Source organism: Pagrus pagrus, assembly GCF_965226575.1.
Source record: "Pagrus pagrus genome assembly, chromosome: 21".
Lineage (NCBI taxonomy): Eukaryota > Metazoa > Chordata > Actinopteri > Spariformes > Sparidae > Pagrus > Pagrus pagrus.
The window spans coordinates 13,566,951-13,592,564 of NC_140208.1; the positions used below are offsets into that span (position 1 = coordinate 13,566,951).

Here is a 25,614-nt window from a genome sequence, read left to right on the forward strand (position 1 = left end):
AGAGCATCACGCTGTGAGGCTGACCGTGAGCTGTCCGAGTGTCTGACTCAGGAGCAGAGTCATAGACGTCGGGACAGAGACGGTCTACATTTTAAATAGAATAAAAACACATCGAGCTCTTTGCAGCTCTACAGTTTCTGATTAGTGTGCATTTTCTCATGTATCCTGAGTGGGAAAGAAGACTCTTTGTGAAATCAGAGGAGGCTACTACTGTTTCATCTTAGTCACAGTTTGTTCTTCCCTGTGCTCTTGAGCAGGCTAACAAACGCCATAGATGTTTGTCCTCTGCAGATCCTGTCACTGGACTCACACTGTCTTACATAATGTAGGTGATACCCCTAATACTTATTCAACTGCAACTAAAAATGGACTTTTAAAGCAAAAGGTCAAAGGTCAAAAAATATCATTTCAAAAGATGCATTACCAAACGACTATTTTATTGTTATTACACTTTAGTCTATTACAATACAGGTATAATCAGCAATAATGACATGAAACATAAAACACAAACAATGAAATGGTTCAAAATTAAAGCTAGATGGCAGTGTGGGTTAGTTTGTCGGTTGGTTCACCATTCTGACACACGTCTAAACAACTATGAGACGGGTTGCCATTAAAATCTAGTGCAGACATTCATGATTCATGGTCCCCACAGGAGGATTCCTACTGACTGGTGATCCCCTGACTTTTCCTCTAGCGCCACCATTTTCAGGGTTTGAGTGAAATGTCTTCACAGCTACTAGATTCTGGTTTATTACACAGAACCATCTGAGAGCTGGCCCGTAGACGCTGTTTGGAAAAGGAGAGGCAAATAAATCTCCGCTAACTTCAACAAATCAAAGTCGTGCCGTAGAACATAAACATCTTTTTCCTTGAGAAAGACACTAAGTCACTAAAACAGCTGCAATACATACAATATATTATTATTACTATACATATGTGTGATTATATGCTGATATAAGCCTGTTGTTATCCAGTCTAACACTCCTTAAGGATTAACAGAGTTCTGCCTTATGATCGCTCTACAATGTTCAGTGCATTGCAAACACATTGGTAAGAGGGACAGCAGGCTCAGGTTGAAAATGTGCAAATCACCACTGCACCTTGTAAAACTTCATAAAGTTGCAAGCATTGCTGTAGCCTCTTATCTTGTTTAAAGAAACGTAGGCTTCTTTTTGAGCCTGCACAAGGTGATGATCTGAAAATCTACACTCAGCAACTGCAGTAACAAAAAAACTGGGGTTACGCACAAACTTTCTTATTGAAACATATGTCTATGGTTTTGTGAAGCCATTCAAAAAGTGTTTATGTAAGAACATTGCAGTCCAGGTCCAGATGTAATAAACAACATGAATGAATCCTTGCAGATTAAAAAAAAGAGATCTAATCTCAGGAAGCTGCAGGAAGGAGGACTGAGCTGCTGAGTTTGTTCGAGGATCCAAACGTGAGATTACTGTAAAAAATGAGAGGGGACATCTGAGGACAGTAAACATTCATTTTTGCACCGAATACCGTGGATTTGCACCGAATACCACACTGAAGATAAACACTTAGTGATAATATTAATATATTCAAATAATCAACAGTCTCAGAGGCTTCAGTAACATCTTAGAAAAGGAAGGATTTATCGCAATAAGACGTGCGATGACCTTAAAAGAAGACGCCTCAAAGTACAACACAGAAAGCGCTCTTTCTAGTGATGCAGTCAGACTCTAATACAGCCAAAAATTATAGTAGTTATTTTTTGCTCAGGGGGGATTAATCTAAAATCCAGTGGTTTAGCAGATTTATGTGAAACCACAAACATTTATTTAAACCCAAGCTGTGTCCTCTCTGCAGGAACAAGCGCCAGTGTGACTGCTGAGTGAGAAAACACATATTGGATAGTGAAGAAGGATACTGGTAGCACACCATGTCACAGAATGGTGACTATCAGCACCAACCATCTGGCTGTCTGATGCGCTGAAATGGTTTTGATTTGAATAAACAGTCACTCCTACATCGCCTTTTCACCCCGTGTTGGAGAGTTACAGTTGGTGACTCTATTAAAGCTACAAACAGCTGAATAAATCTTTGCATCATCTCATAACAATAAAACCAGCCGCATAATAAACAAGTTAGTGTGTGAAAAGGCTGCTGCTGTGACGCTACTGATGATAAAAGATAGAAAGAGGAATAAAGATGCAATAATATGAAGTCCCTCTTGGATAATGCAGACAAACTAAGAGCTTTGATAGAAATATTATAGAGATATTTCACCACAGAGGGACAAACCCAGCCTGTGATGATGGGTCGTTTTCATTAAAGAGCCAGTAATAAGGACATTACTGCCACCTAGCCAGGACTGTGATGAAAAGTTGTGGAAGTGTGGCAGTAGGACTGTTCAGTAATAATGGGCCAAACATGAGCCTGGAGCTCGCATCACATTTCAATTAAGCCTCATGCAGATATTATAAAGGTACTCAATTATGACCCAGTTCATAAGTGGATTTGCACGGATTACCTAAATCACCTGTCGCTCTTTCTTCACATGCATATTAGTGCAGAATCACAATGACCTGCTCAGAATGGACAATTACCTCCTTCTGAAGATGGAAAAAACTGTATTTCTTACTACACACATAGCTAAGAAGTCATTTTGGAGACAAACCACTTTTGGAAACAGAGCCTTCAAACATTTAACAACACAATCAGGTCTCTCTTGTAAAAGACATTAATAGACTTAATGTATAACACTTGCTGAAATTACAAGGCCCAAAAAATTAGGAATTTGTCATAGTGAGCGTTTCACAAAGTTCAGAAAGTTTCTCCTAACTCAACAACTCACACAATTGAGTTATTTTCAAAGGGAGTCTGGGGAATTTCTCTCTCTCTTCATCTCCCTGCTGTTGTTGACTGTAGTTACTGTGGCTGCTTTGACCTATATTATGTTGGTGTTCAAGTTTGCTGTCTGCTGTAGCGCAAAGTGTTCTCAAACTGTTGTAAATTGCTGTCAATAACTATTAGACATGTGTTATCCCAGCCATTAAAGTTAATACAAAATACATGAATGTCGCGCACCAGTTGCTACGACGTCATTATATAGACTGAAAGTGTCCCTGTGATAACATTGTGATGTTTGTGTCCACTTGGCTATGAGGTGCATGGTTAAATGTAGTTAGTTTAACACTGATGAGCTCACATAAAAACTAGGGACCATCTTGCAGTGGGATCACACCAGCTGCTCACGTTCTGGCCCATGACCACCCAGTAGTACATTAGTACATTATAACATGAGACGCCATCTTACATGGTTGTGAAGCTGTTGCGGTGACAGAAATCTCTTCTCAGACAGACAAACAGACACATAACCACCTGGCAAAGTACCGGAAACTGCTTCTGTGGTAGTTTTTGCTGCAAGGTGAATCCACTGTGAGTCACATTTGGCCACGACACATACTGTACACACACGTATTTGTACTTATATACTTGAGGACCCTGATCGACATAATGCATTCACTGGCCCCTTCACTGACCTTAAAACAAACCTCTGCCTCCTTTACTTTCAAACAGCCCTGTCAATTTGTGAAGACCGGCCAAAATGTCCCCACTTTCTAAAAATGTCCTCACTTTGTGGTTAAAAACCTCCAGTCCCCACTATGTTGCAAGTATAAGCACACACACACACACAGAGACTCACTGTCGCTACTGGGAATGATGAGGATAAATAATTCATCATTAATTTCACTCTCACTTGGTGACAAACATAAGGAGGTAGATGGCAAACCAGTCACTGTTGACAGATTGTATTAATTATTAATTTGCTTGTTAAAAACAAAAAAAGTAGATTACGCTTGAAAACATCTAAGCCAAAGAAGTTTGATGAAAACCTTGTTTTACACGACAAACCCATCACACATTAAGTGAAAAGCAACAGTCAACAATAAGCCGTTTATACTTGGAAACTCACAGGTGTAAATAATAAAATGAATGATGGCTGAATTCCACTCCTGCTTCAGTGTCAGGGCCCTGGTGTTGTTCATGCTGACTCACTGTCACGACTCACTGGGACAGAGTCATAGTTATTAGAAACACCTGTGCTTTTCCTGCTGTGCTGTGTCAAAATGTCTGCCGATCGACAGCAGACACTTTACCCTAATTCATAGCTGAAAGAGCACAGATGTAACAAATGATATTAATTATGGCTCCATTCCATGTAGGCCTATTAGTACGACCTGACACTGAGCCAGCGTTCAAAACACGATCCTGAAACTGGAGCAGCCGAATGGACAACAGTCATAATTAAAAGTTAATAGTTGCTTTTTCCTGCTACAACACGCTGAAATATAAGCCGTGAAAATTGGTAATAGTTTTGACAGTTTTTGATAACAAACGTGTGTCGGATAAAAAACATTGTCATTGAAAACAATCAAATTCACTGTAGTGATGCCAAATGAAAAAGCCCCTCTGACTGTGGACTGATAACTGTGTTTACCAGACAGCTGGATCCTTCTCAAAGCGAGCCTTTAATTCAGACTCGTTCTCTGATGTTTGAAGTTTAATTGTGTCCTATTAAACAAATGTTTGAGTTTCAATAACAAGTTCTTCCTCTCGCCAAATTGAAGATCCACAACAATCCATTCCAACATTAATTCACACTGATAATGATTTTCTATCAGCTCTGGTTCTCTTTCCAAATCAAGCAGGCACTAATAGAGCAGCATCGCCACAGGTCAGTGTATCTCATTACACTGTTAGTCGCTATGCGGACTGACAGGATGATCATGATGCATCCAAACGCTGCCAAGTTGACTCACAGCCTCAGTGTTTATGTGACCCAGCTGGATAATCCCTGACCCACTTACTGCATCTGGATGTGACCCTGTCTGATGTGCTGATCCTCGCCCGAGCCGTACTCTCCTGTAAACCTACTGTTAAATTAGCTGAGTACAGAGAAATTTACCTTTTGCTGTCAGAAATGTTAACATTGGTGAGGGAGAATCTGCTGTTGTCAGATGTTATATTTCTGCTACTGAAGTTGATTTTTTTCCGCTGTGAGCTCTTGAAGGTCCCCTTTGAGCAAGTTCTGCTTTCATAAAAGTGCGTTTATTTTGTGCGTGCAGTCTATTGTGTTTTATGTTCACTATTACAACAGAACACTCACTTTACTGGGAGCAGCACATCTCTTTATCAAGCCCATGATGTATGACTTTTATTATCATTTCCATGCAACAGCAACAACAACTCATGATTATTATTATATTATTGTCATAAGTCATTATTGATGAACCTGCTGATTGTTTTCTCCATTTCCTGATTAACAATTAGGTCTGTAACAGAGTTTTTCCATCCTGGTCCTGGTGGCCAGTACCCTGCTCATCATCAAGCTCTGCTGAAGCCTCATAACAACCCATTCATTTGAATCAGGTGTGTTGGAGCAGGGAAACATCTATAACTACGAGCCAGGATTGAAAAAGTCAGATCTATAAAACAAGAGAGTAACACTGAATAATAACCATCATTTACAAATGGTAAAATGATGGCTAATTGAACTTGAATGAAATAAATGAAATGCTTTATGAACCGTTTATTAGGCATTTTCTATCGTAAAGTTGCATTGATGTGTATAATACTGTTTAGTTTATCAATAAAAAAATATCTGAATGACCATTATAGAGTTGCAAAATAAATGGTTTATAAAGTGTTTTATTGTTTGTTAACAGTGAAACCAATTAATAAAGTTTAATTAACCATGTATTTACTTATTTTATTGATGATAGTTCTTATGAAGAGTTACCAACATCAGAATACAAGAAGTGACGTCTCCAAATATCCTGTTTTATCCGACCGATAGTCTTGAAACCCAAAGATAGTCAGTTCACAGTAATGTAAGACAAAGCACAAAATAGTCACATTTAAGAAGTCTGAACTAGGGTTAGCATTGTTTTTAGCCATGCTAGTAAAATGGGTTTAATCAAATGGTAATGCTAGCTAGGCAGTGGTTGAATGCTGACGTTAGCTGAGGGGCTGATTGATTATCGATTCCCAGTCACCAATCAACTAATTGTTTCAGTGCTAGTTGAAATAAATGGTTTGAAAATGTTAATGTATCAGTTGGCCATTGCAGAGCACAGCAGCCTTTAAATTTTCATCCCTGTTTGTCCCTGCTCTAGTCAGGATGCCCAATATCATAAAATAGGACAGTCTGAGCAGTGAGCAGTTGATAGTAATAGCTTCTTTGAGGATTTGGAGAACCTCAGAGAAAATAATGAGGGATATTTTGCTTTGATTTTGTCGAAGTCATCTGAGGCTTTAGCTCTCATCACAGTGCATTTCCTTGGCTCGGGGCCTCTCCCTTCAGCACTTTGCTCTTCCTGCTGTCTCTGCTCCACTGCCTTACAACAGCGTGTGCTTTCAATCCCTGCAGCTTACACACTATCACAGTGCGGACAACTACATTAATTCTTCTTCTGATTTTATTTTGCTCTCATCTGTGACTTAGTGGCTAAGCTCTCTGGATATCTCTCACTTTTGACACTCATTCTCTCCAACAATAACCAAATCTCTTTAATCTCCACCGCTGCTCTTTATCTCTTCAAAACGACACTGACAACATGTTGCATGCATTGTGTCTTTATTATGAATGTGCTGCAGAAGTCATAATATTCCAAGTGCCAGCTTTTCTTTGTAATTGTCAACTTCTATCATCATACATTAATAAAAAATGCACAACATGCCAATAACCACAGAGATTATAGAAGCCAGGTGGTAATACAACGACTGCCGACAGTTTCTGTGCCTACTTTAGATCATAACTACTTAAATGCTAACTCATATCAACTAGAGAATTATCACAATATTGAGATTTATATCTGCAGAACACATTAACTGTTGATTACAATTAAATTTACATATTAAGTACTAACAGAGGGGGAAAAAAAACATATTAATCAATACAGAAAATAGTCTGCAGGTGTGAACTCATGAGAAATTGTGGCGTTTCTGTACATGATTCAAAAACCACAATAAAATTATAAATAAGGAGAGTTTGATCCATTTTTGTTGAGTCCCAGTTGTTTCAGATCACAGTGAGAATCACAGGTAGATAAAGAGGTTAGTTAAGGATACATAGGAGATAATAATAATAATAATAATAATAATAATAATAATAAATCAGGTTTTAAAATTAGTTCTATTCATATTTCAAACCCATAAAACCATGGTCCCCTGAACCAGTTTTTAGAAATTAACCATCACAAGACGGCATCCTACTGTGTGTGACAACATAATGGGCAGATATTTAGTTGTTCATCTGTTTTTGAAGGGTTGAAAGTGCCACAATCTGTCTGGTTTGAAAGTACAGGCTCCCTGTGGATGCAGCAACAAGCTATATCATTTGTTAACCAAATAGTGAAGGCCATTAGCACACAATACAACCGCCATCTGTCAACTGCGGCACAGCACTCCAAAGCATCCCATTATGAAATTGTTTTACAAACATTATCAAAAGATAGGTTATAGATGACGTAGCATAGCTTAGCTTAGCTTCGCTGTATCTTGCTACATTTTTTTTGACGTGAACGTGTACCCCTCTTCCTCACAGTGGTCAGTGGTGTCGAGCGGATACGCAGTAAAGGTGCGGCGGAGTAAAAACACTTTGATGTTCCTTTTTCTACAACAGCAAGTCTGTGATCAGAGTTGGGCCTTTGAAAAGACGAGACAACTTTCCCCTCTAAATTCTTTTTTTGGCACATATTTTTCCTTGCAGTGATGACTCTGCCTTCTGTGTGAGACTTTCCATAATCCCCTTCCGTTTTAGCACCCATAGCCAGTCCTTGGTAAGCCTCTCTTTTTCATCCTCTTTTGCCACCCGTACAGTCAAAGACAAGATGTATGGCAGGAAGTCATGAGGAGCACACAGAGGAGAGAGTCTGAAAACGTAGAGGACATACAGTGATTCGAAAGTGTTTCATCTCTGTGAAGGGAAGTGGGTGAATTTCTCTGTGAATCCAACGCAACACAAATCCCAGAGCCCCTCCACGTGTCCGAGGGGATTTAACGGCAAGCTGGAAGTCTGATGCGGTCCTGTCGTTCGGTGCAGTGGAGGATGGACTTGGCGGACATTTTGTTGGGACTCGCTTTGAGGCAATCCTGCCCATCACCACCTCCACGGGGGCCCCCATATTTTCCAGTCCGCCTCGTCTGAGTCAGTTCAGCAGGCGATGATGGCCAAGAGTTCTTGAGGATCGTTCTGAATGTGTTGACCAGAATACGAAGGGACTGATTAGACTGTCTTCTCCCTTCTCCATCTAACATCAGACGGACAAATCCCCCCCCTCCCCTCCCTTGACTCAGAGCAGCAGCATTTGCATATTTTATTTTTCATCCATTAGCAAAAGGGATTTATATAGATTTACAGAAATATAAGTAAGCACTGTATAATATCGGGTGCATATTTGTCACACATCCAGGTAATGACTAGGCGGTAAAGACGGTGGTGCAGGTGCGGGCCAGACGGTCAGTTGCCTTATCCAGTTTCATCCTGGGATGAAACTCAGGTTTTCACATTGACTAAAAAAAAGAAGAGGAAGCGTATTAGTTGGAGATCACTGCAACTTAATATGGACGTATACACTTTCACAGACCGCAGAGGACGGTTATATAATGAGAAAAACAAGGATCGTTCAAGTCCCAGAACCCTTAAACTCAACTCGTGTGTACAATTGCTCTGCCAGTCGTTAAGTTAATGAGGACATCTCTTGGCTTAATGAGACCCAACAGGCTGTGTGCATTCAAAAAAAGGCAAAGAAGCATTTAACTGACTGACCCTTCAAGTTTATATTAAACATACAGTGCAAAAAGACAAATACTAGTCCCTTTCTTTACATGTCACTACATTTATTTGTCTTGTGAGCATGTCAACAACTCATGCATTAAATATACATGTGGTACAGGGGCAACAAGACTTCACATTGTGTACAAGCAAACAGGGCAAGGCGTACAACAGACAGCAGACTACACGCATCACTCTACATATACACACACAGCAGTCCGAGGCATGCAGTCGGTTACAGCTGGAGGCTGGAGGCCACCCGTGCAAATGGGAAAAGAAACATGTCATAAAATGTAGATTTGACTGATGCAAATGTGATTAATATGTTCTGATGTTTGTGTAGCGTTGACGCAGTCCCTGAAGGCTAAAGTGCTGCAGTGTAGAAAGACGTGTGCAGGCATTGTAACTAGTGCAATGTTACACAAACACGGATGGAAAGAGTCGCAGGGATTACGGAGGTAAATGCTGTACTGTGATGGAAGAATCAGTGACAGTAGTGGGTTTTTGGGCCACGACGATCAGGATTCAAGAGACACGAAAATGTTCAGGGGGACGAATCAGCTGTTCTTAACTACACAGAGGGTGAAAAGGAAGGGAGGGGAAGATTTAAAGGTCAGATTTGGGACACTCACTGGCCAGGTTGACAATGCAGGCGATGATAATGACCGTCCCTCCTACTAGTGACACCACGGAGAGCATCTTGGCCACGCGTCCCAGACGAACGGCGCCATCCAGGTTTCCCTGCTCGAGACTGTTCTTGGACTGAGGGAGAAGATTGAACCATCTGTTAGCTCGGGTCACATGGACGAATAACAATGGTTATAACGACGGCCATTTTCCGCTAACATCATGCTTGAGTGCTCGGTTAGTGTTGCGTAACTGTGACTCCAGTTGCAAGTTGCCTAAGTGTTGAGAATCTGACAAATTGTGATCATTTTACCGGTTCCTGATTGATCAGCAGGTGAATAGACAATGGATAGTGAACACCGGGAGGAAAATGGGCCGTCTTTCAAGATAAAACAACACATTTGATTACCTATTAGCTAATGTTAGCATTCAACCAATCAGTTCAGAATCAGTTTACAACCATTGTGTAAAACTGGCAGCTAGAAAGTGTTTGAATGCTAACGTTAGCTAAGGGGTTATCAAATATTCAATATTGTTTTATCTTGAATTACGGCCTCTGGATTTTTCACTACCCGTTGTCTTCTTTACTTGCTGATCAGTCAGGAAGCAGTGAAATGTTCACAGTTGGTCAGAATCCCTATCTTGTAGGACTTGCTACCTGGATCCCAGCAGAACAACATTTGGGCCTCCCCCCTGGGTGCGATGTCAGAGGAAAATGGCCACCATGTGAATACGGTTATTGAAAATAGAAAAATGGTCAGAAACAAGCCAAAACATCCAGTTCGTACCATGATGGAGTAGACAAATCCCACAATGTTTATGGGCCAGACGGGGCAGAAGCAGGCAAGCACGGACAGCAGGAGGTAGTCTTTAACTTTGGTCCGGTCCAAGGGCGGGTTGGTGGCGATGCTGGAGTGGCGGGAAATCGACGGCCTGGGCGAGAAGGCGGTGTAGCCGATGGAGCTCGCCCTGCTCCCCTTCCTGGTCTTGCCGTGATGATGGGGGTAAGAGATGGAGTGCTGTCTTCTGGGGGGAGAGGAGATGACCGGCGAGGTGCTCTCCACAGGCGCCGAGTGGATCCCATTACCTACACATGAGGGGACGAAAAGGACGGGCGAATGTTTAAAACACTGCAGGAGCTAAATGTGTGTGCGCCCTCCCAGGAGCTTTTTCATGCACTGGAGTCTGACTTGCCCGCGGTGAGCTGACTCAGCAGCTGTTTTACCCCCACCTCCACCCACCCTGCTGCCTTAAATATGAGGTCAAACTCAGTCACTTACTGTTCTTCAGCTTCTCGTTGATGACTATGACTAGTTCTCCTTTGGATTTGCTGCGGGGAGGCCTTGTGCCGGCCGGGCTGCTGCCGCTTTGGATGATTTGTTCACCTCTGACTGGAAGGCATGGCTCAGAGATGGGGGCTTGGCTCGCTAGAGAGCCCTCCTCATCCAACAGTGATGGTTGTTCCTCCCCTGGCCAAATGCCGGGACATGGCATCATGTTCACAGCCATGCTGACAGCAAGATGAAGCCTCTGTTGGTGGTCCGGTCTTGTTTGTGCTCCCTGTAGTTACACCTGGGGGCCAGAAAATGGTTTTTACCAACTTGGTAAACAAAAGTTTCTCCCTGAAATCAGTTTAGGGACTGTACACAAATTATTCAGGTGGGTGTTTTCACCCGTGTCTGTTTGTTGGTTTGTCAGCAGGACTACAAAAAAAAGAAACAGACATTCACAACTCTTGATTCAAAAATAAGAGGAATGGCTTGGATATACGATAAACAGGATGTATTATTTGTGAAGTTTTCCATAATTTGAGCAACGGATAATTCCATTGCTAAGTCTGTTTACAGCCCCTGTGGAGTAGCTACCACTGGCTATGTAAAAACATTTGCATCGTTGCTCCAAAAGGGAGATACGCAAAACCTACACAAGTTGCTTCTATAATAACACACCAGAGTCTCCAACTAAATTGCAAGGTTTTGAATTACCTGGGAGATTGGGGGTGTATTTGGACTTGGACTGCTCCAAAAAAGCACAAACATGTATTTTCTATATTCATGCCAGTAGAGTCTACGTTTTCAGACCCTGCTAAACTGGACCAGATCATTTCTTAACCTTGACGGTGGTTGAACGTCTCAGCTGCCTGCCTCATGTCGCTCCCATTACCGTGACATGTCCTCATGCCCACGCTCGTATGCAATGCTGTAGGTTAATGTATGCAGCTAGCTTGATGCACTTTAACCTTCATTTTTTTTAAGCTAACGTTTGCCTTAAAGGTGCAATATGTAAGAAGTGGCCACCTGTTAAATTCATAGTCCCAAAAAGACAAAAAGGGGCAGCATATCACCATAGTAACTGGTAACTGCTGCTAACTGTATTCTGTGTATACATCCATGACTGTAGCTATTGTTAGCTTGTTAGCTCAGTTAGCCATGCAGCTAACCAGGACTACTGGGGAGGTTGTGTATACATAACATAACTTCAAAAGATATTTTTAGTTAATTCTTTATTGTTTTAAACTAAAATGATAACATATTGCCCCATTATTCACACGTGTGGCTAAATAGCTAGCTAGCTGTGCCCACGACTTGGCATTTCATTACCTATATAAATGTTATAGTATCTAAAGTTAGCTTCCTTTTACGTCCTTAATAATAATGGAGGCGCAAGGTTTTGACCATGAAGAAGGAATGTGTGTAATATCATCTCTGGTCCTGCTAAATACATCACATGAAAGTCTTGTTCCACAGCCTAATGTTATATAATTAAAGGTTGGAGATATTGGGGGAGGTTGTCCAAAGTTCAGCCTCTGCTCATCAGTCTAATAACTTCCCGACAGTCCCTAAATACATCCTGCTCTAGCCGATTTAAGAGTTTGGATCCAGACTCAATATCAGGATGAGCCTCTTTATAATCCACTCAGGTAATATTCATGCTCTCTTTAAAATTAAATCATCTCTTATGTCACAGGATGAATTGTAAATAAATAGACTGGAGGTAAACATTACACACAAAGCACGTCCCTGCAGAAAATCTGGCCTCAGAGCTCTTATTATTAAAATAGCAGACTGTCTATATCAGGTAACAAGAGGAAAGCAGGTCACAATGACACGAGGAGTACAAAGGCATGGCAGATGGAGGCTGCTTTGAAACGATAGTAGCGGCCATGGTCTCGGTGCAGGTGTGTACATACCATTATTTCTGCATGTGTACACAGGCGCGAAATGACATATGGCGGCCACGGAACAAAAGGTAGAAAGGAGAGGATGAAGACAAAGGAAAAACACTCGGGATGGAAGAGTGAAGGAGGAAGAGGAGGGTGCTTATTAATTAGCCTGCTGCTGCTGGTGATTTGTATTCAGTAGATGGGAGATGCTACATTGCAATGATAAGCAGAAAAAATGGATCATTCAACGCAAAGGCCGACTTGTAACACTAATTAATGATTAATAATAATAAAAAGGTGGCAATGAAGGTAAATCAGACTGACCTTTTTTTATTATTATTATTCTTCCAGCGCCTGTCTCAACACAGCCGGAGCGCCTCTGGCTTTGACATCGTGGAAATCGTTTTTTTTTTTTTCCTCCTCAGGTGCAAAAACAAATCAGCATCACACGACAGCGAGCATCTTCCTCTACAGCCGCGATGTGTCTGCAGACGAGCGTCTAAAAAAGATCCGGGAATATCCTGGAGAGACGACCGGGTTGTTGTTGTTCCTCCAGCGCAGTGTGCAGGGATAGATGGATGGATGGATGGAGAGGGAGTCTCCAGGATGGCAGGGTGGATCAGAGGGGAGGGGTGTGTGTGAAATGAAAAGTGAAATCAGCCAGACTACGTGATGTGGGAGGAGGGAGGGGAAGCTGGATTATAGCATCCTCCTCCTCTCCTCACCCCTCCAAAAATACCAGCTTCTGTCACTAGATATTTGCTCGCTCAGTGATGCTGCACCACAGCAGTTTTTCCAAGGATGAAGGACAAGAGTTCACAAATTAGCCCGGTTAGGCTTTCAACCCCAAAACAGGCGACACATACGCCCAAGAAGATGATGATTGATCCAAGAGAGGATTCAAGGGTAAAGGGGTGTTCAAGCCATATGTGAAAAGTGTAGCCACATTTATTTATTATCATCATCATGAAATAAACACTCAAGACGTTCAATGACATGTGAAACGTTTATTAAAAAAGCAATAGTGCGCCACCAGCTGGAGCACAGTGGTAACTACAAAAATATCATAAAACCAAGCATGGCATTAAAAGACAAATAAAAGGTTCTGAGATAGAAATTATATACATTGATTAAAAAATTAAATAAAACAATCATTTCCCCATGGCACTCAGGATGTTCGCCTGAAAAAGTGAAAAAGAAACAACCATTAGCAAGATGCTGCACAGCCCAATAAGATAAGGCTTTATTGATCACAATAAGGGGAAATTAGTACAGATAAATAGGGGAATTAAATAAAGAGACATAGTAGGAGGTATGTTAAGAATAGAAGTAAACAACAAACCTATAGAAGAGCAATTAAAGACAGAATGACAAAATAAAGTGACAGCAGCAGTCGGAGAGTTTAGATTATGTTGACAGCAAACACCAAGTACAGCTGTGGATGATGGGAATGTCTCTGTTTTGTAAGTATTTAGTTATTAATCAAATCATTTTTGACTGGATGAAAGTGCTACATGAATCGTTTATAAAAGATACAACAAATTATTCTATGGGGGACATCTGTACCACATATCAACCATTTAAGAAGCACAACTGTCAACTTCATAGCTTACCGATATTTAGTATTTGAGATATTTTTGTCTGGACTAAATGATAGAGCAACTGACCGAAATACTGCTAGCATTGCTAATTTTTAAAAAATGTTTAAACTGAAGACTTGTCTTACCTTCATGAAGGTGGAAAATCTCTTTTCTGTCATACCCTCAACTTTTCCCAGATCCTCCAACTGAAAAACCAAAAATCATGTTAGAGATATATAGACAAAAACACTGAGGACAAGGTGTTGTTGTGGGGCGAGTAACACAATTTGAGCTGGTCTCTACACTAACCTTTGTGAAGTGACCGTGGATCTCCCTCCAGCCCAGGATGAGCTTCGCCTTCTTGTCGCCGATCTGCTGCAGACCCTTCAGCTCTTTTAGGGAGCCGGTGTTCAGAACCTGCAAGATTTTCTCTCTGGACTGCTCCAGCATCGAGTTGTCTAGTTGGGACTCCCAGCCACTCTCCATGATATTCTCTTTACCATCTGGAGGCTGAGTGTGAAAAGATAAATAGTGTAAAACCTGGATTTAAAACAGGCATTTAACACAATTATAGAAAACTTACAGTACATGGAAGTCTATTTTTTTTACTGAGAACATCTATTTGTCCATAGTGGTCTGGAAAGAAGGTTAATTTGACCTAATAAATTGGAGAACTTGCAGTTTCTGTCGAGTCAAAAAACAAATTGAAGCTAATGCACCACGTCAGCTCGTTTCTGATGCTTGCAATTCTGCAGATGTGTCAAGCTAAGCGCAGCACAGTCGAGGCTCGGATGCTGACCTCAACCTGGTCTGAAAGCTTCTTCTCCTTCTTCTTGACGCAGACTGACTGTTTCTTGACCACTGCAAGCTGCTGAAGAGGCTGGAGCTGCGACACTGTGTGGGAGGAAACCACATAGAGAATTAATATTAAATCCATTTAATGCAACATATTAAAACACAGTCCATTAGATTCTCTGAAGACTAGATTTCAAACACATTTGGTATTGAAACAGATCCAATAACATAATATTTCAGGGGGGTTTAATGATGTTTCAAAGGCAAATGCCAACGTAAGTTATCTGGCTCATTCTCCAAGCTGCTGAGGGGTGTAAAAATAATTCCTTCTCATCGTCATTTGATACATTCTCTGGCTCCTATAGTGTAGACTGAGGTCTTGGATCACATTGCAGCTCGTCAATAGCTCCAGTGATTCAACATAACAGAATTAGCGAGTGACATGAACGACAGAGTACTACACAATGCTGAATCAAGTTTTTCCAAGGTCATTTTTTAAATATAGGACTTTATTATACAAAAGCAGTTTTTAAAAAAAGGTGCAATATGTAAGAACTTTTGTTAAAAACATTCAAAATGAATGTAAAGAAATGGCATTTGTCTATGTTTTTCGTATTACAGAGATATATACACACTGAAGTAAGCATGCAGGCCCAGCCCGTCCCAGTTCAAAGCTCCTTCATCTGTATCTCTAGCCACATGGCTAATTAGGCTAACTAGTTAATGGCAGCTACATTTCACAGCAGTTAGCAGTTTTTATGGTGATATGCTGCACCCTATTTATTTTAAGTATGAATTTGACAGGTGGCTAATTCTTACATTGCACCTTTAAAGGTAGTAGCATTTGATACGTCTATAGTCTTAATATGGTGGTTCTTTGCATATAAGGAGATAAGGTGCCAACTAGTTTGATAATCAATTAACTGTTCAAGTAATTTTTCTAGCCAATAACGTCAAATATTTGCTGGTTCCAGCTTCTAAAATGCAAGAATTGGCTGCTTTTCTTTGTCAACAATGATCATTAATCATAATTACTTTTCTTTTAATTTTGATATTCTACGGACTGAATATATAATTGATAGTCATGAAAATAATCGGCAGATTTATAGATAATGAAAATGATTTTTAGTTGCAGACCTAGTTTATTCCTACAACATGAATCTAAAATATAAACAAATGAGAAGCATCTGTGTAATTCATTCAGTAGCAGTCACATACTGACCTTGGAGGGGTTGGACCACAGCCTGCTGCTTATTTGGTTTTGTTGCGGTTAACTGTTTTCTTTGTAGAGGAGCGATGTTGTTCTTAAAGGCAGGCTCTTGTTTGGCACTGGACTTTTCTCCAGCTGAGCGACTGAACAGCATGGCCTTGCTCTCAAACTCTTTCTGCTTTTCTTTGAGCTCCTGCAGAAAAACAAAAACAAAAAGACTGATCAAATATCCACTATGAAGGGCCGATTGTTTCAGTTTGATAAATCGATGGTATCATCATCTGGTAAAATCACATACAGACAGAAGAGACAAAAGGTTGGAGCAGGTGTAGATATAAAATGATCAAAACCTATATAAGATGCAGCTTATATGCACCCACATGAATACACTCAAGCTTTGATGTAGGTGTGCATTATCACCTGGATCTCCTTGCGAGACTGGGCCACATCTTTCAGCATGCCGAGTCTATCTTTCTCCTGGCAGCTCATCATCAGCTTCTCCAGAGCTATTAGTCTGTCCATCACTGATGGTTCTGATGGGCTGAAAGAGAATAATGCATCAAGACAGAGAAAAGGCAGGCAGGAGGTAGAGGGGGTGACAGTGTGGTCAGCAGCTTAGAAGTCACCCCTGTATAAAGAACAGCAGACACCAGTTTGTTTCTCTCCCAGTAAAGTCCCAGAAAGCCCAGAAGTTGCTAGCGGGAGTTGTTGCAAGAGAGAATTGATGTTAGCACCAGCTACCAAATTCTGGCCTACTGCTCAGAGGCCACAACCTGTTTAAGATGCTTTTTGACTGTCCACTTCACACCCATGCACAGACCAGTTCAATGGAAAAAAGCTAAGCAACTCAGTGAACAAATGATGGCTCTGACAGGCTTAGAGAGACCAACAATTTGAGACAGAGAAGAGGAGGTAGATGAGGTGGCAGTAGGTCAGTAGCTCATAAGTCAAAAGGTCGTCACAAGTAGTCAAGATTCACAGGCCAGACAGAATTATACAACTCATAACAGATGGCAAGAAACCAGGGCTTGTATCTCTCCCAGAGATCCCAGTGGGCACAGCAGCTGTAGCCAATGGGAGTGCTGCAGAGAGAGTTGCTTTCAGCACAAGCTATAAAATCTTGGCCCACACAGCTTTGAGGCTTCGGTTTAAGTTGCTGTTGTGTAGATTAAAACTGATGGTCCGGTCTTATTAGCTAGATAAATATTAAGTCTGTGGGTGTGTGTGGTCTTCAACCTGTGAATATGCGAGGAGGGTGAGGAGCCGTCTTGTTCAGTTTTCCTCTCCTCTTTCAGCTTCTTCTTGTGTGGCTGAGTGCCAGAACCCTGCGCCTCGTGTTCGTCTCGGGCCCGCTTCACTAAAGACGAAGGCAGAAGGGAAATTAACAACTTAGTATTCTGAGCACTCGAGCAACAGTGTTTGTGGGGATTCTCTAGAGTGTAAAGCAACTCAGACGAAAATGGCACAGCATCAGTCAAACCTGCATTGCGGAGCCTGAATTAAAGCCAAGGGAGGAACATCAGGAATGTATTTAAGACAAGAAGGAAAATGCATCAAAACGGCACAGCTTTATATTTTAAAGAGGATGTCAGTCATGCTCAGAGACAGCTGGCTGATTTTCTTCTTCTGCAATGTGAAATTGGTGCCCTCTATTGGCCTTAGATCAAACTATCAGAGCTCACTCTTCTCTGTCTATTCCATTTCTTTCTTAACTTACACTCTGAATGAAAAAATGAGTGCTTTCTCACTCACCTGGTAGTGAAGGCACAGCCATAGTTTCCAGCGTGAAGGGCTTGTTCACAATGAGCTTGGATTTGGCGGCAAAGTTGAGTGCACTAAAGGTATCAAAATAGTATTTGTACTCAGGCGCAATATTGGTGATCATGACGGAGTGTGCCGATCCGCCCAGAGAGTCCTGCAGCAGCCGTGTTAGTTTACTGTCTCTGTACGGCACGCGGACGGCAGTGCCAGAGTTCAATGAGTCCACAACTTTGCTGAGTGTAAAGAGAGACAGGTTGATGGCACCGCTCTCCTTCAGACGGATGCCCTGGTTGCCAGTGCGTCGGTTGTCCTCAGACCCAGCCAGGTCTACCAAGTAAAGCTTGCCTGTCTGTTGTCTGTTGGGCAGAGCGCGCTGAGTCCGAACAACCTAGATCATTTGAGACACAGAAGTCAGAAATGGGAGCAACTAAAGGTTAGATAAGGTAGGAAAGCTCTATGATAAATGTGGCACATTGTGTATTCAGCCATGGAACATAGGAAGTAAGAGTGTAGGCAAGGACAAAGTCAATAAAAAGGACAGCAGACACCAGTTTGTTCTCTCCCAGTAAAGTCCCAGAAAGCCCAAAAGTTGCTAGCGGGAGTGTTGCAGGAGAGAGTTGATATCAGCACCAGCTACCAAATTCTGGCCTACCGCTCAGAGGCCACAACCTGTTTAAGACGCTGTTTAACAGTCCACTTCACACCCATACCCACACAGACCAGTTCAATGAACAAAACTGAGCTACTCAGTCAACAAATAAATTCTCTCTCACGAGTTGATGAGATTGCATATCAAACCTTGAGGAGGAGGACAGCGTGGCTGCGGCTGGAGCGCTGGTTTAGTTTGGTCGAGGCTGTCGTACGATTGAGGCTGGCGGGGACAAAGTGTTTGTCAAAGTCTGAGAAGGAGGAGATGGTCATATGAGTGAGTCCAGGGATGAGGATGTTTTTGTCCCTGTCCTCTCTGATCGGCAAATCCTGGGAGTTTGGCGATAAAAGATCGAGCACCTGAGAGAAGGAAAGAAGGAAGCATTGATGCAACATCAAATATATAAACCAAAGATGCTTCAAAGCAGCACAGAGAATATTTCTACCAGGTCATTGGATGAGCAACAATAGGAAAGGTATTTTAATGTATATATGTCACATGGTGTAAAGTGGGCTAGTGTTGTGTTTCACTATATTACACTACTTCACAACTAACGGGGACACACTATATGGGTCGTTATACGTACCTTCTCGTTGTAAATTTCCAAATAAGACATGCCAATGCTGTAGTCCCATCCTTCATCCTCATCCTTAGCTTTGACCAGATTAAAGACTTCGCGGACAGCTCTGGGGATCACACCTGGCTGCTCTGAACTGCCCAACATAGTATGGGTTTTACCTATTAAAGAGAATGTAGTGAGTTAGGAGAAAAATACATGTAGGAAACAGAGAGAAAATTATGTACAAACAAGTTGTGAACTTAAAGAGTGAGAGGCCGCCAAGAGTGTGCAACAAATCACCTTGATTCAAAGTATTCTGACTGGTGAATTATTCAGATTATTAAATTGTAATAGTCAACACAACTTAAACCCATCTAACACTGGATATGCCTCAAATTCTGTTTTTAATATGCAACCAAGTAACCGAGGCATAAGTTAACGAATGTGATATGTAACATACCAGCTCCTGTTGGTCCATAGGCAAAGACACTGGCATTTTGTCCCTTCAGTATGTGTGGTAGTATCGGCTTCACTGATGAGAGGAAAACCTCTTGCTGGGTTGTTTGCTCACCATGATAATGGTCGAAGCTGAAACAACATCACCATTAGAATTCATTAGTGAACAATAATTAGAGATACTAAGATTGAAATCAGTCATAAGTGATACTAGTTAAATCATGGTGAGGACACTGGCTGGTATTTAACTGTCAATAAAAAGGACAGCAGACACCAGTTTGTTCTCTCCCAGTAAAGTCCCAGAAAGCCCAGAAGTTGCTAGTGGGAGTGTTGCAGGAGAGAGTTGATATCAGCACCAGCTACCAAATTCTGGCCTACTGCTCAGAGACCACAACCTGTTTAAGATGCTGTTTAACAGTCCACTTCACACTCATACCCACACAGACCAGTTCAATGAACAAAACTGAGCTACCCAGTCAACAAATTGCTAAAGCTGAAACAACATCACCATTAGAATTCATTAGTGGACATCAATTAGAGATACTAAGAGTGACACCAGTCATAAATGACACTAGTTAAATCATGGTGAGGACACTGACTGGTATTTGACTGTTTCTGTAGCGTTCCTCCAGTTGACTATCTCCAGGTTCTGTGAGTCCAGGCCTCTCACACACGGTCCCTCGTCTTTCTCATCGGGTTTGCTCATATAGGGTCGCAGGCGAACCGCTACCCGAACCCTGGTCGTCTTCTTGTTTCCTCCATCTGATTGCGCCACACGCTGAGCCATGGCTGAGCTGTTAAAAACAAAGGCCTGGACAACAACATATGCCAAGTTAGCCAAGTATAACTCACGACGTATACAGGGTACTTTAAATAGAAAAGATTAACAAACTGGCTTATATTTCAACTGAACGTGTATTCCGTCCAACAAAACACCGTCATACTGAGCAAGTTTCACTTCATTAACCATGTCTTTAATCGTCTATTATCAAGCTAACATAGCTAACCTTAGCTAACGTAAAGTTTACTCTCGCTTCACAAACCTGCCTAGCTTAGGTCAGTTACTCCTTCACCGATAGAATAACTAACATGTCGTTAGAGCTTACCGATATTATTTGCGTACTCCTTGAACAAACCTTCGTTATCCTCCAAGTTGAACTTTTAGCAACATTGCGAGCACCGTCTTTTAACAATGGCGATCGAGCCACTAACCGAAGTTTTCAAATGAAGAGCGCAACAACCGGAAGTGGCTGTTAACCAATCAGAAGCGCTGGCGCCTCTTTGACGTCTGCCGTCCTCATTTAAAAGATTTACTCACGTATTGAATAAAGTAGAAAGCGGTTTGCTATATAAACACAAGCGTACGCATTTTTAAAATAATTATTTAGCGTTAAGAGTAAAGCAAAAATATGGTGATTAAAATCGGGCCTGATTTTCATTCAGGCCTGTTCGCGATTGCGCACTGCACAGGATGTGGAGCCAGCAGCAGATCTCCACATCAACACCGCGACTGCTGCCGTGTCTCATTGTGCCGTCGATGCTCCGTCCATGTGATGTGCAGTCAGCGGGGGCGAGCGGTCCAACAACACCGAGCAGCTCGTCACGCAGTTCTTCTAGTCCAAAATGGCGCTATGTTTACGTCTCCGCATAATCGTTTATTATCCCTAGCATGTCTCATGGAGCGCTTTGGTGATTTTATTCACAACGTTTAAGCTACAACAGCAGAGATTGACGATAAACCGTGCACACGGTGATGACTGTTTAAGGTATGTTGTGTTTTTGTAGTTTTCTGTGTACAACTAGCTAACCGTTGGGCCCAACTGACGTTAGCTAGCTAACTTAGTGAAGTCAAATCAGGACAGGATCACGTTTTAATGTGTTGCTTTGTTGACTGATTCTCATGCAGGAAAAGTTAACAGCAATATTTCGACTGAGCTACCTGTTAAAAGTCATGCTAGTACTCCCGGCTCGCCCTTTTCTCAGACCTCTTACCTCACATACTGAGTTACTTCCACTCCTACTAAACATTAACCTCGTCGTGATGCTTCTGTCCAGCAGATCTGTGGCTATAAAGTGAACCAGCAGCAGCGGGAAGGATGCAGGCTGAGGCCACAGACTCTTCACTCAGAGAGGGCATAGAGGCTCTGGGTGTGAAGGACACCGAGAGACCCGCAGCAGTCCAGGAGGAGGCGGGCAACACGGAGCAACAGGACACCGAGATGACTGCTGCCACAGAGGAGGAGGATACTGCGAGCAAGGATGAAAAGGGTAACTCCACTTAAAAACACATAAAGAGGGACATGTAGCATCTGCAGACACACGCGCAGAGTTGGCAACAAGTTTCACTTTTGAAGGAGAAAGTCTAAAAAAGTCCCCAATATACATGTACCGATTAAAGGTGCAATATGTAAGAATTGTAGTTGAAAACAAGCACAATAAGTGAAGAAATAACAGTTTTGACGTTATGACGTCTATGTATTGGAATGCAGAGATGTCTACTGAAGTTAGCATGCTAACGAGCTAGCTAGCTCCTGAAAAGATTTAAGGTGCGTTTCCAATCACATTAAAGTTTTAGTACATGCTGCAGCTGCCCTTACAAAGTACACACTGTTGCTTGCAGTAGTATACAGTCATGACGTGCACCTTGAACTTTGACCCTCTTGCTCCTATATCCCTACAGTACAAAGAACATAGTACTTACACTTACATGTGCTTTCTTTCGTCATTGTGGTGTCTGTCAATCTGTCAGTACGCTGTGGTATGTTTGTGCTATCTCTGCCTTTATATTTGCGTTACACACTGTGACGTATGTGACTTATCTCCCACTGCGCAGAGGACTGTGGCTCAGAATAGCCAGAAACCCTAACCCTAGTATGTCCCAATACCAAGTATGTAAAATGCAGTATGCCAAAAATAGCAGTATGCCTACTACGTCTGGTCACATTTTGCAGTATACAAGCCAGCATGCTTTTCTGGTTAATTCCATCCCACAATCCTCTGCGCAGGGGAACGTATGTCACATACGTATCGATGTGCCACGCAAATCTAAACAAAGCCGAGAGAGCACAAACATTTGACAACACAATGACAGATGAAAGCACGTATGTAAGTAAGTGTGTAAGTGTAAGTACTATGCTCTTTGTACTCCAACAATTTTGCGTGAAGGCTGAGACAGATACAGGAGCAAGAGGGTCAAAGTTCAAGGCACACTGTCATGGAGTAGTATTTCCCAATTGTGTGTATACTGCATGCAACAGTCTGTACTTTGTAAGAGCAGCTGCCAGATAAACAAACACCGTCAATGCAAAGCAGTATTACTCAGTATGTGGTGGAACCCTCCTCTGAATTAAAAGCTGTGTAAAATCCTTCAATGAAATCTTTTCTCTCGTTTTGAGGATTTACAGAAAGTAAACGTCTTTATAGGTTGTTTAATGTCTTTTTAACCTTCACCAGGTGCTTTAAATCTTTTTCCCAATTTGTAAGTTTTGCCCAGCACTTGACATGCAAAATATGTAGTACTGTAGAGTTGTATAAATAGTCACATTGTAATTTATCTGCAGCACTTCATACAGTATAATTTAATACAGAAGTGCTATAATTCTGTATGATGTACGATGTTGTACTGTTATTCCTGTCATTGATCGCTCATTAGCTTTTCCTAAACAGCCTTTCTGCACATTTCTGCTGTCATCTTAGATGGAGACGAGGATGCAGCAGACGGAGAGGAGCGCAAGGACGAACCTCAGGCAGACACAGGTGTTGATGGAGAAGAGGGAAAGCAGGAAGCAGTGGAGGACAGCGAATGGGAGATCCCATATAGTGACGAGGAAATGGAGGACCCTAAAAACTGGATGCCCCCTCCCGCTGAGATCAAAAGACTCTATGAGATCCTCGCGAAAGGCGAGATGCTGGAATTGGACTTTGTGCCCCTTCCCAGGAGGTCGCTTACGCCTGAACGTAAGCCCTCACCTGAGAGAGATGACGAGGAGGAGGCAGCAAAGGAAAGGGAGAGGGAGGAGAGAGAGCGCAAGTCAGTATTATTTCTTCTCATCTTTTGATCTCTTCAGGATTTTATAGGTATTGTGGATGACAAACCTCTTTACTTTTTTTTCCAGGCCACCATCTCCAACTGAGTTTGACTTTGATGAAGAGCAAATGCAAGCCACTCCGAAAAGCTCCTTCATCAACAGACGCAGAACACCAGGTATGAAAGGAAATGAAAAGGATTTGCTGAGCTCTCCGTTTGGTATCATTAAACTCTAACTCTTCCTTCTCTCCCAGGATCTTCAGCCCGCGCTTCTGTGAAAAGGGAAGCTCGGCTAGACAAAGTACTGTCGGACATGAAGCGCCACCGCAAAATCGAGGAGCACATCATGCGCACGGGTCGAGATCTCTTCAAGAGCGAGAAGAAGCTGGAGGAGGCCCTGTCTCCAAACAGCCAGAAGGAGCGGGAGAAGGAAAGGGAACGAGACAGCAACCCCAACACCATCTTCTCCCCGAGACAGAGGAGATACTGAAGTATTAAGAGACGAGGACTGGCCCAGAGTCAAATTTAGGCCAAAATCTTTCCGAGGCTTTCTCAAAACTTGAATTTTTTTTAATGTAACGAGTTTTGTATGTTTTCTATGTGTGTTTTGTATATTGGCAATAAATATTTTAACCCTGGAGAATGTTAACTGTTCTGCAGTCAGTGTGCAGTAAGGATGGGTGACAGAAATCCCCCATTAATTGTTTATGATCATCAGTGAAACTAAAGTTTGTGGAGGATCGAGGATATAATAACGGGATAGGAATGTATTTATGCATTGAATCAAATACATTATGGTGTGTCATCACAGTAAGTAAAAATTGTATGGATTAAAAAAAAAAAACAATATTGTATAGTTGTGTTACAGGTCTTGGAGTAGTACTACTTCATATGTGGGGAAAAGTGGTTTAAAGCCTTTTGCAGCTCCAGAGGAAGCTGCATGTAACCTGATGCATTGTGGGTAATGTAGGTGCCAGATTTTAAAAAGCAGTCCACTGGTCTAATATTTGCACTTGGACTCATAAAGTTGCTTTCTTTATTGCACAGTCTTCTTCATTTTCAAAAACCTGCAGCTAACATTACCCACAATGCAACTTCAACACTGAGTGACATCTCTAGAGGCAGTCGTACTCCCCAAGTTCTGTAAACACTTTAAATGTTTCAGATTGGTGGTTACCTCTTTAATTTACACTGCATACAATGGCCGACCACTAGTGGTGTACCAGTAGTAAAGTACACATTTCAGGTACTTCACACATTTCAATTATATGCAACTTTATCTCAGACTATACTTCATTACTCCACTACATTTGTCTCAACTTTTTATACTACTTTTCAGACATTTTTGATACCATTCCTGTCCAATGAAAACCATGTATCTCTGAATGTGATTTTTAATATTTTCCATAAGCTGAAAGATGAAGTGTTCCTTTACGCAAAATAAAATATTTTAAAAAACCCTCTTGGATTAGGTGGAAAATGCATCACAAAGCTGAAAACAAGTCGACCTTTTTAGAGATTTGTTGTTCTAACGGGAGTGTCGCTACAAAAAAAATATACATGTATCTTACAGAATGATGCATTGTTGTAGATTAGAGTTTAAATGAACTCAACCTGAAACATCTACAGCAGTAAAATAACAAGTATTGTGATGATACTGATTATACTCTTCCTTAATTGAAGGTAGTAGGATTTTACGGTGAGGCATTTGTACCTGTACATGAGTAAAAGATCTTAATACTTCTTCTACCACTGCCTAATACACCCAGATGTTAAATGATATCCACAGAAATGGTTTGGTGAAATCTCTGCCATTCAGTAACAGTATTCATTGCTTCAAGCATGGCGTCCCTGCTGATGCCAGTCCTCATTTCCTCACATTTATCCACAATGTGAGGAACTTCCTTTGTGAAACACATTAAAAGCCTCTTCATACTGTAGAGTCTCGTCTACACTGAGGCCAATCAGTCAAGTG

The 25,614-nt window shown here is 41.7% G+C and overlaps 3 protein-coding genes across 4 annotated transcripts; 1 reads left to right on the plus strand and 2 right to left on the minus strand.

Annotated features, from left to right (window-relative positions):
* Window positions 1-6,596: 6,596 nt before the first annotated feature.
* Window positions 6,597-13,299, minus strand: prrt2 (proline-rich transmembrane protein 2). Its single transcript, XM_084341804.1, has 5 exons — window positions 12,927-13,299; window positions 10,720-11,011; window positions 10,228-10,526; window positions 9,445-9,574; window positions 6,597-8,550 (listed from the first exon to the last, which is right to left on the minus strand). Exons 2-5 carry the CDS (start codon window positions 10,946-10,948, stop codon window positions 8,534-8,536), a joined length of 675 nt encoding a protein of 224 aa, XP_084197930.1. The 5' UTR covers window positions 10,949-11,011; window positions 12,927-13,299; the 3' UTR covers window positions 6,597-8,533.
* Window positions 13,300-13,594: 295 nt separating this feature from the next.
* kif22 (kinesin family member 22) lies at window positions 13,595-21,736 on the minus strand. 2 transcript variants are annotated; one of them, XM_084341623.1, is made up of 13 exons: window positions 21,605-21,736; window positions 20,212-20,423; window positions 19,617-19,744; window positions 19,184-19,335; window positions 18,747-18,956; window positions 17,940-18,336; window positions 17,424-17,544; window positions 16,608-16,728; window positions 16,200-16,380; window positions 14,982-15,076; window positions 14,492-14,692; window positions 14,329-14,388; window positions 13,595-13,783 (listed from the first exon to the last, which is right to left on the minus strand). In XM_084341623.1, exons 1-13 carry the CDS (start codon window positions 21,638-21,640, stop codon window positions 13,754-13,756), a joined length of 1,944 nt encoding a protein of 647 aa, XP_084197749.1. In that variant the 5' UTR covers window positions 21,641-21,736; the 3' UTR covers window positions 13,595-13,753. The 2 variants fall into 2 exon arrangements, with proteins under 2 accessions (XP_084197749.1, XP_084197750.1); XM_084341624.1 differs by lacking the exon at window positions 21,605-21,736 and adding an exon at window positions 20,719-20,829.
* On the plus strand, window positions 21,709-25,099 carry pagr1 (PAXIP1 associated glutamate-rich protein 1; the record flags this gene model as incomplete). The annotated part of the gene is made up of 4 exons (XM_084341629.1): window positions 21,709-21,880; window positions 23,309-23,642; window positions 23,728-23,816; window positions 23,894-25,099. 4 exons carry the CDS (start codon window positions 21,709-21,711, stop codon window positions 24,127-24,129), a joined length of 831 nt encoding a protein of 276 aa, XP_084197755.1. The 3' UTR covers window positions 24,130-25,099.
* Between the last annotated feature and the right edge of the window lie 515 nt (window positions 25,100-25,614).